Raw genomic sequence first — 15,678 nt, forward strand, 5'->3', positions numbered from 1 at the left:
CTGCGGTAACTATGAGGGATTCTCCCTTCTGTTGACTACTGGAAAAGTCATCGCCAAGATTTTCCTCAACCGCTCCTCCCGGAGTTGCAGTCTGGCGTTTGGCCCTGGAAGAGTGGAATGGACATGATTTTCACTGCACGACAGCTGCTGGAGAAAGGAAGAGAAAATAATCTACCCCTGGACATGGCCTTCTTCGACTTTACAAAGACCTTTGACACGATCAATCTGAAAGCATCGTGGACTGTCTATCTTTGCTTTGGTTGCACTGTGAAGGTGGACATCGCCCTCCGCCAGCTCCATGACAACATGGAAGTTGTGGTAATGACAAATGGCTCCTTATTTGGGCCAGCATTAAGCAGGGGTGCATCATTGCCCAACAAGGTTCTCCATCTATCTTGCAGCAATGCTTGACCCTACCACTGACAAACTCCCCACTAGAGTGGAGCTAACTTACAGAATCTGTGGGAAATTATTCAACCTCGCCCCTGCAAACTAAAACCAGTTAACCTAACTAGTATCACTGAGGTGCGGTATGCAGATGATGCCTGTGTATGTGCAATTTCTGAGGACATACTTCAGATCATCGTCAGCACCTTTATGGAGCCATACGAGATCATCAGTCTCATCCTAAGCATCTACAAGACGAAGCTCCTTCATCAACCTGGTGTGGCATTGTGAAGCAAACCCATCGATCATCAAGGTCCACGCAAAGGCCTTAGAGATAACTGACCACTTCCAATACCTTGAAGTGTCCTGTTAGCCAAAGCAGCTATAGAAGAAGAGATCCAGCACTGCCTCCCTTGTGCTACTGCAGCCTTCAGCCACCTGAGGAAAAGGGTGCTTGTGGATAATAATGTTAGATCTGACACCCAAGATCATGGTTTACAGAGCTGTGGTGGATTCATGCCTTCCTATATGGATTTGGAGCAGTACTACAAATGCTGCCTGCGCAAGAATCTGCAAATTCACTGGGAAAAAAGACACACCAACACCAGCGTCCTTGATCAGGCCAACGTCCTCAGCATTGAGGCACTGACCACCCTTGAATACAATGGGCTGGACATGTCGTCTGCACGACTGACATGAACCTCCATAGCTCCAAAACAGCAGGCGAGCTCCAGATGGACAGTGGAAGTGCTTCAGCGATACCAGCAAAGTGTGACATTACCATAGACACCTAAGAATCACTGGCCCAAGACTGTCCAAACTGGAGGAGAAGCATCTGGGAAGCCGTTGAGACTTGCTGCTGGGGAACAGTGAAAGGGCATGCTGCCACACCAATATCCCTCCGCTCCCGTGACCATCGCCTGCTCCAATCGTAACAGAGCCTGTGGCAATTGGTATCAGTCTGTACAGCCACCTATGGACTCACTCCAAGAGTGGAAGAGAGTCATCCATGAAATCTTTTAAATAAACATCCAAACAGTATCACAAAAGTGGAAAAATACAAACTTCAGCATGTCCATTCTGCACCACAATCTCTTTTGGAAGCAATTATTGTCATATCATTCTTAAATTTTTTTTACCAATCCCGTTTTACAATAGCTATTGTAATGGATGTTGACAGATTAAACATCAAACACTCCAGATATCTCAACATTACCCCCAGAAGAAAATTGGCCTTATGAGAAAATTCAAAAATAGGACCAATGAATCATACCTGTTTACCCACAATTTTTGGCAGTGAAGAATGACTGCAGACTGACATCTCAAGCTTGACACCAGCACCATTAGTTTTCAGTTCCGTTTGAGATGGAGAATCAGCCCTCTCTGGGGAGCTTACTTGTAGCCGATTTAAATCTTCTGAGGCTGGAGAATCTCCAAGAACAACTGAGCCCTGTGGGGAAATGATACAAGTCAGTAAAACACTTGTTCAACATCACAAGTCTAATAAAGAAAATGTATCATCCATTTATGTTGCAAAACATATTGCATGGATAACAATGCTGTCATGACCTTTACATTGTGTACTGAAAAAAAGCACTCAGAAGCAAACACACTTCCTTGAACCAACTCAGCACCTTATGGCAGGTTATACTCATTTTAGTTTCTTTCCAAGTTTGTAAGCTCATATCAATTCAAAATACTCTTTCTAGACAGTCAAACTTTGAACCATAAAATATCCAAACATATTTTTCAAGGAAGAGCACTTGTTATCCAACCATTTCACCATGTTGAAATCATGGATGAAAAAACTATTTAAACCCATAAACATGGATTTCAGTAGGGCACAACATTAAGGCTGAGATGCCAAACACAAATACTGGCCTTCAGTTTGACTGCATATATTTCTGTCAAATGCATCATTCAGATTGCTGTTCCTGCATTGGGTACCAGGCTGACATTTAGGAAACAACATATAAACGACAGATGAGAGATTGCGTGGACTGGAGTATGATAACAAGGAAAAGGACAGGTCCAGCAACATTTCAAGATCATAGCCATTGAAAAATAAAACATGCTTTGATAGTGATCTTTTACTGTAGAGTGCAGAACTAAGTGCACTGTGTGCACAGGTCTTTTTTATTTCTGGTACAGGTAACACATCATCCATAAACAAAACTCAAACAAAGAAAACTTCACATGATCATGCAAGCTGTTGTCCATAAATAGCTCTACTTCACATTATTGGCAAATCAGAAATTCATGCCCACTTTCCTTTTTTCATACAAGGCAAGATACTGTTTAGTGACATATTTTAAGATAAAACTTGTAAGTATTCAAGTATGCAAAAGTTAATCAAGAATAGATTTGTTAACATGCTTGATTTTCTGTCCCTTTTTCCTCTTCCTAATGGCCACACATTTATTATCCTCAACTCTGTGCATTTGTCACCTCCTGAAATGCACATTCCAGGAAACCTTTCCTGCTCTGAATGGCCAAATTATTCCTGCTGCCCCTTGAGCTAAGGAATTGAGATTGAGTTCAACAAGCTGTAGGCACTTCAAACATAGATGCCCCATAAAACTTGACCACCTCAAATTCCCACATAACAGAAATCGCAAGTAACAGGTCGCAGATGACCATCTCGTTTGTTTGGTACATCATTTAAGTAAGCCTGCCTTTGTTCTGACCATGCTTTGTTGCCTGTCCAGTCTCTGTACTGAACAGTGTCCAGTTTTCACTTTGTCACACTCTCTCTCTCTCCCCACCCTGTCCAACCTCTTCCCCCCTCCCAACACATGAATTGCTTCATCTGTTGAATTATTCCAGGATTTTCTATTTTAATTCTAGCACAGACTAATTGGGCCAAATGGCCTGCCTCTGCACTATATATTCAATTTACATAAGTAAGTAATGGGGATGGGCAACTGAGAGCTGATGCAGACTAAGATACTATCTTTGGGTGTGCTTAAGATTTTGGAATGGAACAGAAATTGTTCAGCCTGAAAGTTTAGCAAAATAAATGATGGCTTTGGAAGCAGAATTAGGATGATGCTCTCAAAGAAGAAAGATCAATTTGGCCTTTAAAAGGCATTTTGGTCCACCAGTAGCCAACATTAATATCTTGGGAGGAAGACAGTGACTATCCATGCCAATCATAATTTTTTACACTTCTATCAGATTGCCCTTCATCCCTCGACTTTCAAGTGAGAACAAATCAAGTTTGTCCAATCTCTCCTCATAGCTAATACCTTTCAAACTGGCCAAAAGCTGGTAAATGTTTCTGTACCCTCTCAAAGCCTCCACACCTCTTTCTTGCTGTGTGGCAACCAGAACTGTACACAGTATTCCGAATGTAGCCGAACTAAAGTTCTGGACAGCTACAACTTGCCAATCTTTATACTCTCTACCATAACCAATGAAGGTAAGCATGTTATATGCCTTCTTGACTGCCTTCAGGAACTGTGGCCCTGTATGCCTGGATTCCTCTGCAGGTTGATGCAACTAAGGGTTCTACCATTTATTGTATACTTCCCTCCTGCATTAGTTCTTCCAAAAGTAATCAATCTTGCCTTTGCAAGATTAAACTCCATCTGCCATTTCTCTGTCCAAATCTTCAGCCTATCTATATTCTGTTGTGTCCTATGGCAAGTCTCCTCACTCTCCCAGCTCCCCAAATCTTTGGGTGATCTGGAAACTCACTAAATAAGGCATAGAGTCATAGAGATGTACAGCATGGAAACAGCCCCTTCAGTCCAACTTATCCATGCTGACCAGATATCCCAACCCAATCTAGTCCCATCTGCCAGCACCCAGCCCATATCCCTCCAAACCCCTCCTATTCATATATCCATCCAAATACCTCTCAAACATTACAACTGCACCAGCCTCCACCACATCCTCTGGCAGCTCATTCCATACACGTACCACCCTCTGCATGAAAACGTTGCCCCTCTTTTATATCTTTCCCCTCTCACCCTAAACCTATGCCCTCCAGTTCTGGACTCCCCAACCCCAGGGAAAAGACTTTGTCTGTTTATCCTATCCATGCCGCTCATAATTTTGTAAACCTCTATAAGGTCACCCCTCAGCCTCTGATGCTCCAGGGAAAACAGCCCCAGCCTGTTCAGCCTCTCCCTATAGCTCAAATCCTCCAACCCAAGCAACATCCTTGTAAATCTTTTCTGAACCTTTCAAGCTTCACAAAATCTTTCCGATAGGAAAGAGTCCAGAATTGCACGCAATATTCCAACAGTGGCCTCACCAAAGTCATGTACTCAATACTCTGACCATTAAAGGAAAGCATACCAAACGCCTTCTTCACTATCCTATCTACCTGCGACTCCACTTTCAAGGAGCTATGAACCTGCACTCCAAGGTCTCTTTGTTCACCAACACTCCCTAGGATCTTACCATTAAGTGTATAAGTTCTGCTAAGATTTGTTTTCCCAAAATGCAGCACCTCGCATTTATTTGAATTAAACTCCATTTGCCACTTCTCAGCTCATTGGCCCATCTGGTCCAGATCCTGTTGTAATCCTGAGGTTGTCTCCAATTTTGGTGTCATCTGCAAACTTCCTAACTGTACCTCTTATACTCGCATCCAAATCATTTATGACAATGACAAAAAGTAGAGGATCCAGCACCGATTCTTGAGGCACTCCACTGGTCACAGGCCTCCAGTCTGAAAAACAACCCTCCACCACCATCTTCATTCTCCTCCAAAATCACTTGTACATGTTACAAACAGGGATCCCTGTGGAACACCACCAGTCAAAGATCTCCAGTCAGATAAACACCCTTCTATGACGAAGTTAATTCTGTGATCTTCGCAGCTCACTGCAGATACCATGTGATACCTTTTGTATCAACCTGCTATGAGGGGCCTCGTCAAAGGCCTCGCTAAAGATCATCTACGTACCACCTACTGCCCAGCCCTCAATCATCCTTGTCACTTGCTCAAAAATTCAAGTTTGTGAGACATACTGTCGATTGCTGATAAGTCCAGACTTGTTCAAACTTGAGTAAATCCTATTTCAAAGGATCTTCGTGACGAAGTTCTCTTCTACTGTTGTAAGGCTCACCAGGCTATAATTTCCAGGATTATCCCATTTCCCTTCTTAAACAGAGGACCAACATTGGCTATTCTCCAGTCCTCTGGGACCCTTCCAGTGTTGCAAAGTTGGGTAAGGTAATTATAGATTAGGGGACAGGAAGTTAGAATTTAGTGTTTGTCAAATTATAAAATGGGGGAAGCACAGTCCCTTAAAAAGACTTTGTTCAGTGCTTAGTGTTAAAATGGATGTCCTTAAACAGCTGTAAAGTTTGCAGATGCACAGACAGCGCCTGAATTGAAACATCTGTATTGAAAGGCCGTACAATTAGCAGGCCAAGCAACAGTTTTTATCAGGACAACAGGTTTTGAATTAAGCCAATTTGAACCAGGCACTTTGGTACCAAAAACCTATTAAATTTAAATCTGAAGGCTTTGACAATATAGAATCAATCCTATTGTAAGAAACTGACATGTCATCAAGAGTATAAAAGGGACAAAAACACAGAGGTAACTGCCATTTGCCTGGGTTAAGAGTTTTCATCTCTTGAGAGACAAATTTGGTTCTCACAGTCACCTACATATTAGAAAAAAGTACTACCTAAAAAAAGAATTGTACCAATGATAGAAAATGGTATTCCTGACAGAAGAATCGATGGAGGAGGCTCAAATAACCTGGCTGTAATTTTGAGAGACTAAATACTATTATTTTGTATACGAGTGGGCGTTTTAATTATTGGAAGAGCACACCATTAAAATTGGGAATAGCTAAAAGTCAGAAGGGATTTATTCAATTTGTTAACAGTTTATTCAGTTTGTTCACTGTTAGAGTTAGGTAAATAAATTGTTACTTGCTGATTTTAAAGTGGGTGTCTGACGTATTTTTATTTAATCACTAGAAGTTGCTGAAGAGCTGGTTACACCACTTTTCACACTCTTTTTACAGACTATAGGGCGAGGCACTCCTCTTTGGATGTTTCGGTTTTTGGGGGGGGGGGCATCAACCTTCACTTTATAACACCAGTGATTAAGGAGGATACAAAGATTTTGTCAAGGCCTCAGCAATTCCCCCACCCGGTCCCTCAGAAGTCTGGAATAAATGCCATCAGGTCCTGTGATTTGTCTACATTAATGCTTTCCAAAACACCCAACACCTTTTTTGTATTGACATGCCATAGAATATCAACACACCTCTTGCGAGATTCACCATCCACTAACCCCTTCTCCTTCATGAAATGATGTCACTCCACTTCCTTCAGCTCCACGCATAAATTCTCTCCATGGTTCTGGATTGGATCTATCCTTGGCCTAGCTCCCCTCTTTCTCCGTATATATATGTTTTGGGGTTTGCCTTAATCCTGTTTTCCAAAGATAGTTCATGACCCCTTTTAGCTTCCTAATTCCTTCTTTTAGTTCTTGCCTGTTCTCTTTATAATCTTCAAGGGCTCTGTCTGCCTTCAGTTTCCTAGTCTCATTTTTATTTTTTTAAATCTCTCCATCCCTGAGGCTCCCAGCATCATTCCTGATGAAGGGCTTTTACCCAAAACGTCGAATTTCCTCCTCCTCAGATGCTGCCTGATCTGTTGTGCTTTTCCAGCACCATGCTCTTGACTCTAATCTCCAGCATCTGCAGTACTCACTTTTGCCATTTCATTTTTCTTTTTACCTAATCTATAGCTGTCCAAGGTTCTAGAATCTTGCCACCCTTATCCGTCATTTTCACAGGAACATAGTGGAATGAACTCGAACCAACTGGTCTTTAAAATATTCCCATGTGTCAGATAGGGATTTACCCTCAAGAAGCTGTGCCCAAACAGACACTGTCCAGTCCTTGCCTTTTATTATGGAAGTTAGCCTTCTTTCAATTTAGCAAATCCTTCTCTCCATCTTGAACCTTCCATCACCTGGCTGGGCTCATTCAACCCCCATCCCCAAGATCTCATCTGCCCCTTCCATAGTTGGATTACTTATATATAGTTTCAAACAAAACTGTCCTGGACATACCTAACAAATTCTCTCTCCTTTAAAGACCTGGCGTTAAGCAAATCCCAGTTACGACTGGTTAAAGTTAAAATCACCCATCACTTCAACCCTGTTATTTTCATATTTTCCATAATCTGTCCATGTATCTATTCCACTATTACCCATTGGCTGCTGGGAGGCCTGTAGTACAATCCCAAGTGACTGCACTCATCCTATTCCTGAGCCACACACGTATGGCCTTGCTAAATGAGCACTTCAGAGCGTCCTGCTTCTATAGAGCTGTGATATTCTCCCCAGCAGTAATGTTAGTCCCTCAACCTTTTTCACATCCTTCTTTCTCATGTCTAAAACCTCTAAATCCCAGAAGGTTAAACTCACAGTCTTGTCCAAGTCTGTGTAATAGCTATAACATCAGTATTAATCCAAGTTCTACTTTCATTTTCTTATCTGTCATACTATTATTAACACTAATACACTTCAGACCACCAGTCTTGCAATGTCCAGCAACTTCCATCTGTCTGTTCTTTCCCTTAGTATCCTATTCGCCTTCATCTCAGACTCATCCTTGGTCATTTTACTCGCTGGCCGACTGCTCTGATTCCTGCACCCCTGCCACACAAGTTTGAACCTTCCCAATTGACACAAGCAAATTTCCCAGTCAGGATGTTGGTACCCCTCCAGATTAGGTGCAACCTGTTCCTCTTGCACAGGTCCCAATGTCCCAGAAGATATTGCAACTATCCACGTATTTGAAGTCTTCCCCTCTTAGACCAGCCCTTTAGCCATGTTTTCAATTGTATTAAATTCTTACTCCTCACTTCACTGGCACATTGCACAGGAAGCAATCCTGAGATTACAATCCAAAAGGTCCTCATGGACGAGTTGGACCAAAGGGTCTGTTCCCGTGCTGTACATCTCCATGACTTTATCCTTCTTAATGCCTGTCGTTGGTACCAACAAGGACCACAACCTCTGGCTACTCACTCCCCAACTTCAGAATATCCTGCACACACTCAGAGACATTCCTTGACTCGAGCACCAGGGAGGCAACACACCAGCCTGAAGTTTCACAGGCAGCGTTTCCTTTCCTACACATTGACCCTCCTTGCTATACAGCAGAGCCAACTGTGGTGTCATTGATCTGGCTGTTGCTTTCCCAAAAGGCGAAACCCCACCCAGTATCCAAAACATTATACCTCTTTGAGGGGGTATTGGTGACCGGGAAGTCGAACACTGCCTGCCCATGTTTACTTGGCTTCCTGTGGTCACCCAATTTTTCTCTTTCCATATAGTCCTTACTGGTGGTGCAACCCGCTCACTGAATATGCTATTCGTGACATTCACAGCTTTGTGGATGATCCATAGAGATTCCCATCTGCAGGTCCATGCAGCAAATCCATGGTGCAACTGAACATACTTCCTGAATATGTAGTCACCACGGACAATGGTTGCGTCTGTGATTTCCCACATGTTGCAGGAGGAGCATTCCACAGGACTGATTTCTCCTGAATCTTTTCAACAAAATCAATCTTAACTGCAGTCTATAATCGAGGATCTGATTACACAACTTAATCCACTAGTCATCAAACTCCCACTCTCTTTTCCTAGCAGACTACAACCATAAAACCTAGAATATCATCAAATCCCTACAGTGTGGAAATGGGGCCTTCAGCCCAACAAGTCCACAGGACCTTTTGAAGAGTAATCCACCCAGACACATTCCCCTTCCTTATAATTACCCAAGACTAATGCACCTAATATAGACATCCACAAACACTTTGGGCAATTTAGTGTGGCCAATTCGCCTAACTTGCACATCTTTGGATTGGAGGAGGAAACTGAAGCACCGAGAAGAAGCCCACACCAACACAGGGAGAATGTGAAACTCCACACAAATGACAGTCTCCCGAGGCTGGAATTGAACCAGGGACCCTGGAACTGTGAGGCAGCAGTGCTAGCCACTGAGCCACCATGCCGGCCAAAAAGGCGGCATCTAAGTACAGGACACTACTAACTCAGTTCTGCAAACCTGGTTCCCGAACAGCCAAGCCTTGGTCACTTTTTGAGTTGAGACATTACCTTTGGAGCTGTGCCCCTGGAGTTGCTACTCCAAACTGCTACTATTCACCCACATTCATTTTAACATAGGAATTAGAAGCAAGAGTAGGCAATTCAGCCCCACGAGCCCAACCTGCCATTTAACATTTTTATGGTTGATCTTATCCTGGTCTCAACCCCTGCCAGCTCCCCACAGCCCTAGATCCCGCTTGTAACAGAACAAATAACAAAGAAAATTCCAGCACAGGAACAGGCCCTTCAGCCCTCCAAGCTTGCACCAAGGCAGATCCCCCATTGAAACCTGTTGTCTATTTTCTCTGCTTCCTGCCCATTCATATATTTGTCCAGATACATCTTGAAGTGATGCTATCGTGCCTGTCTCTACCACGTCCGCTGGCAACACATTCCAGGTACCCACTACTCTCTCTGCGTAAAGAACTTTCCAAGCATATCTCCCAGAAACGTTTCCCCTGTCAGCTTGAACTCATGACTACTAGTAATTGAGTCCTCCACTCTGGGGAAAAAAACCTTCTTGCTATCCACTCTGTCAATACCTCTCATGATTTTGTGGACCTCATGAGGTCCCCTCATCAACCTCTGTCTTTCTAATGAAAATAATCCCAATCTACTCAATGGCTCTCCATAGCTAGCACCCTCCATACCAGGCAACATTGTGGTGAATCTCCTCTGCACTCTCTCCAAAGCATCCACATCCTTTTGGTAATGTGGCGACCACACTGTTACAAGTATTCCAAATGTGGCCAAAACAAAGTCTTATACAACTGTAACATGACCGAACTGTTGTACTCAATACTCATCCGATGAAGGAAAGCATATCACTTTCTTGACCTGTGTTGCCACTGTCAGGGAACAATGGACCTGACAACCCAGATAGGTAGGAAAAGAGAAGCGGATTTAAGGCAGGAATTCAGGTAACTAGGGTAGAAGCTTAGAGCTAGAACTAACAGGTTGTTTTCACTGATTTGTTGCCAGTGCCATGTGCTCGTGAGGCAAGGAATAGGGAGAGAGAGGAGTTGAACATGTGGCTACGGGGGATGGTGCAGGAGCGAGGGTTTTGGATTCATGATGGGACCTCTACAAACAGGATGGTGTTCACCTGAACCAGAGGGGTACCTATACCCTGGGGGTTCATTTGCAAATGCTCTTCGGAAGGGTTTAAATTAATTAAGCAGGGGGATGGGAACCTATAGTTCCAGTATACAGGAGATTGAGAGTAGTGAGGTTCAAAATAACGTTTCAAGGTCACAAGAAGGCACCGGCAAGCAAGAATTTGGCGTGAAGTGTGTCTATTTCAACACCAGGAGCGTCCAGAATAAGGTAGGTAAACTTGCAGCATGGATTGGTACCTGGGATTTCAATGTATGGCCATTTCAGAGATATGGATAGGGCAAGGCCTGGAATGGTTGTTGCAGGTTCCGGGAATGAGATATTTCAGTCAGAACAGAGAAGATGGTGGAAGAAGGGAGGTGCGGCATTGTTAGTCAAGCAGAGTATTACGATGGCAGAAAGGACTTTTGACGACTAATCCACTGAGGTAGAATGGGCTGAGGTTAGAAACAGGAAAGGACAGGTTACCCTGTTGGGAGTTCTCTGTAGGCCTCCAAATAGATCCAGAGTTGTAGAGGTAATGTTAGCAAAGATGATTCTCGATAGGAGCGAGTGTAACAGGGTAGTTGTTAGGGGGGACTTCAACTTTCCAAATATTTACTGGGAATACTATAGTTTGAGTTCTTTAGATGGTTCAGTTTTTAGTCCAATGTGCAGAGGAGGGTTTCCTAACACAGTATGCAGACAGGCCAACAGGGGCTGAGGCCACATTGGATTTGGTACTGCGTAATGAATCCGGCCAGGTGCTAGATTTGGAGGTACATGAGCACTTTGGTGATAGTAACTACAATTTGGTTATTTTTACTTTTGCAATGGAAGGGGTAGATATATACTGCAGGGCAAGAGTTAAAGCGGGGGGAAAGGCAATAGTTATACAATTAGGCAAGATTTGGGATGCATGGGATGGGGAAGACAACTGCAGGGGAATGGCATAAACGTGGAGCTTGTTCAAGGAACAGTTACTGCATGTCGTTGATAAGTATGTACCTGTCAAGCAGGGAGGAAATGGCTAAGCGAGGGAGCCGTGGTTTACTAAAGAAATTGAAGCTCTTGTCAAGAGGAAGGAGGAGGCTTATGTTAGGACAAGATGTGAAAGCTCAGTTATGGCACTTGAGAGTTACAAGTTAGCCAGGAAAGACCTAAAGAGAGCACTAAGAGGAGCCAGGAGGAGACACAAGATGTTGTTAGATAGGATCAAGGAAAACATAAAGGTTTCCTATTGGTATACAAGAAATAAAAAAATGACGAGAGTAAGGTTAGGGCCAATCAAGAAAAGTGATGAAAGTTGTACGGAGTCAGAAGAAATAGGGGAAGTGCTAAATGAATATTTTTCATTAGCATTCACACTGGAAAAAGACGATGTTGTCAAAGAGAATACTGAGATACAGGCTACTAGACGAGATGGGATTGAGGTGCACAAGGAGGTGTTAGCAATTCTGCAAAGTGTGAAAATAGGTACGTCCCCTGGGCTGGATGGGATTTGTCCCAGCATGCTCTGGGAAGGGAGGGAGGAGATTGAAGAGCTTTTGGCTTTGATCTTTTTGTCGTCATTGTCGACAGGAATAGTGGCAGAACACTGGAGGATAGCAAATGTTGTTCCCTTGTTCAAGAAGGGAGAAGAGACAACCCTAGTAATTATAGACCAGTGAGCCTTACTTCAGCTGTGGGTAGAGTGTTGGAAAGATTATAAGAGATAGGATTTACAATCATCTAGAAAGGAATAAGTTGATTAGGGATAGTCAACACAGTTTTGTGAAGGGTAGGTCTTGCCTCACAAACCTTATTCAGTTCTTTCAGAAGCTGACTAAACACGTGGATGAAGGTCAAGCCAATGATGCGATGTATATGGATTTCAGTAAAGCATTTGAGAAGGTTCCACACGGTAGGCAATTGCAGAAAATATGGAGGCATGGGATTGACAATGATTTAGTACTTTGGATCAAATGTTGGCTAGCTGAAAGATGACAGGATAGTGGTAGATGGAAGTGTTCATCCTGGAGTTCAGTTACTACTGGTGTACTGCAAGGATCTGTTTTGGATCTACTGCTATTTGCCATTTTCATAAATGACTTAGATGAAGGTGTAGAAGGATGCGTTAGTAAATTTGCGGATGACATGAAGGTCAATGGAGCTGTGGATGGTACAGAAGGATGTTGTGGGTTACAAAGGGACATAGATAAGCTGCAGAACAGGTTTGAGAGGTGTCAAATGGATTTTAATGCGGCAAAGTGTGAGGTGATTCACCTTTGGAAGGTGCATCAGGAATAAAAAGTACTGGGCTAATAGTAAGATTCTTGGTAGAGTACAAGAGCAGAGAGATCTTGGGACCCATGTATGTCGATCCCTGAAAGTTGCCACCCAAACTGATTGGGTTGTTAAGGCGGCATTTGGTCTTTTATTAGTAGAGGGACTGAGTTTCGGAGCCATGAGGTCATGCAGCAGTTGGACAAAGCTCTGGTGCGGCTGTACTTGGAGTATTGTGAACAGTTTTGGTCACCGCATTATATTGGAAAGGGTTCAGAGTGAGTTACGACAATGTTGTCTGATATGGAGGGAAGGTCTTCCAAGGCTGAGGGACTCGAGTCTGTTTTCATTAGAAAGGAGGTGGTGGAGAGGTGACTTAATTGAGACATATAAGATAATTAGAGGATTAGACAGGGTGGACAGTGAGAACCTTTTTCCTTGGATGGTGATGGCTAGCACGAGGGGACACAGCTTTACATTGAGGGGTGGCAGAAATAGGACAGACATCAGAGGTAGTTTCTTTACTCAGATAGTAATCGGGGCAAGGAATGGTCTGTCTGCAACAGTGGTAGACCTACCAATTTTAAGGGCATTTAAGTGGTCATCGGATAGACATATGGATGAAAATGGAATAGTGTAGATCAGATGGGTTGCTGATTGGTTTCACAGGTCGGCGCAACAGAGGGCCGAAGGGCCTGCACTGTGTTGAAATGTTCTTTTTCCTATGATCTCTCTGCACATTAATTTTCGCCCGGACCTTTCCATTTACTATATAGTTCGCTCTTGAATTTGATTTTCCAAAATGTATCACTTCACATTTGGCTGGATTGAATTCCATCTGCCATTTCTCTGCCCAACTCTCCAATCTATATTCTGTTGCATTCTCTGACAGTCCCCTTCACTATGTGCTACTCCAACAATTTTAATGTCATCTGCAAACTTGCTAATAAGACCACCTATATCTTGCTCGAGATCATTTACGTATATCACAAACAACAGTGGTCCTCGCACGGATTACTGCGAAACACCAGTGGTCACATTTCTCCATGTTGAGAAACTCCCTTCCACTGCTATTTTGTGTCTCCTGTTGCCCGGCCAGTTGTTTATCCATCTTCCTCGTACACCCTGGACCCCATGAGACTTCACCTTCTCCATTAACCCATCATGGGGAACCTCGTCAAACGCCTTACTGAATGAAGTCCATGTATCTACAGCCCTTCCCTCATCAATCAACTTTGTCACTTCCTCAAAGAATCCTATTAAGTTGTTAAGACATGACCTTCCCTGTACAAAACGATGTTGCCTATCATTGATAAGCTCATTTTCTTCCAAATGGAAACAGATTCTGTTCTCAGTATCTTCGCCATCTGCTTCCCTACCACTGATGTCAGGCTCACTGGTCTATTATTACTTGGGTTATCGCTGCTACCCTCATTAAACAAGGGGACAGTTTTGCAATTTTCCAGTCCGCCAGGACCTCACTCGTGTTCTAGGATGTTGCAAAGATATCTGTTGAGGCCCTGCCTGTTTCCATACTTGCTTCCCTCAGTAACCTAGGAAAGATAAAAAAAACATTTTTGCTCTGTTGCTGTCACTGATCAGGCTGACTTTGGTCTTCTCACAATGGAAGTAGCTAGCATGTGATAGATGCTGTACTTAAAAAAGTGAAGCCACTGGTGTACAATGAATGGTGCTCTGGAGAAGTGATAATGGCAGACAACTGTGGGACTTGTGGGTTATATCCGTTCTATAACAGTTTAAGTGATATGGTGGTGGGAAGTACAATCAAGCTGGGAGATTTTACTATGTGACAAGAAAATCAATGGCAATATGTTGCCATAATCAACCACAATAAAGTGACTAAAAGGCATAGTGACTGGGAGAGGAGTCAGAAGACCCAATAAAAGGGGAGACTCAAGTTATACCTTGATATTAGAGTAGCCGGTGATGTGTACAAATACAGATACAGGAGTAACAAAGAAGCAAATCAAGGTGGCAGGACAGCAAGAGGAATAGATGAGTGCAAAAATAGAGTGATAGATCTAATTTGGGCAAATAATCACCAAATAAAAGGAAAATCAAAACTACTTGAAAGCAACTGTTGGAACTGAAACAATTGGAACAACAAAGAACATGGAACAATACAGCGCAGAACAGGCCCTTCAGCCCTCGATGTTGCACTGACCTGTGAACTATTCTCAGCTTGTCCCCCTACACTATCCCAAAATCATCCATGTGCTTATCTAAGGATTGTTTAAATCTCCCTAATGTGGCTGAGCTTTACATAAACATTAGAAGACCACTGTAAAGACCACATTTAGGCTGGTTAAATAACTCAACATTACTCTCAGCGCAAATCCCGGAAGAGTTTTTATTTCTAGTTATAGTTCCTGCTAATTAATCTTCATGGGGTCAACTACTCTCACAACTGGCATTCAGCACGTTGTTAGCTATGCCTGTCTCTTTGTTGGCTACGTAGAACAGTTGATCTTGCGTAATTACACTGGCACCACTCCCCACCTCTTCCTCCGCTACATTGATAACTGCATTGGCGCCACCTCATGCTCCCGCGAGGAGGTTGAGCAATTCATCAACTTCACCAACACATTCCACCCTGACCTTAAACTTACCTGGACCATCTCTGACACCTCCCTCCCCTTCCTGGACCTCGCCATCTCCATTAATGATGACCGACTTGACACTGACATCTTTTACAAACCCACCGACTCCCACAGCTACCTGGATGACACCTCGTCCCACCCTACCTCTTGCAAAAATGCCATCCCGTATTCCCAATTCCTCCGCCTCCGCCGTATCTGCTCCCAGGA

General features: G+C 43.3%; 1 protein-coding gene across 4 annotated transcripts in view; it reads right to left on the reverse strand.

Annotated features, from left to right (window-relative positions):
• The window catches only part of kansl1b (KAT8 regulatory NSL complex subunit 1b), a 300,606-nt gene that overhangs the window by 89,507 nt on the left and 195,421 nt on the right, over positions 1 to 15,678 (reverse strand). For all 4 annotated transcript variants that reach the window (XM_060848550.1, XM_060848551.1, XM_060848552.1 and 1 more), the window contains one exon: positions 1,661 to 1,837. In XM_060848550.1, the coding sequence (XP_060704533.1) occupies positions 1,661 to 1,837 (177 nt within the window). The remainder of the gene's footprint in view (positions 1 to 1,660; positions 1,838 to 15,678) is intronic.

Source organism: Hemiscyllium ocellatum, chromosome 32 (genome assembly GCF_020745735.1).
Source record: "Hemiscyllium ocellatum isolate sHemOce1 chromosome 32, sHemOce1.pat.X.cur, whole genome shotgun sequence".
Taxonomy (NCBI): Eukaryota; Metazoa; Chordata; class Chondrichthyes; order Orectolobiformes; family Hemiscylliidae; genus Hemiscyllium; species Hemiscyllium ocellatum.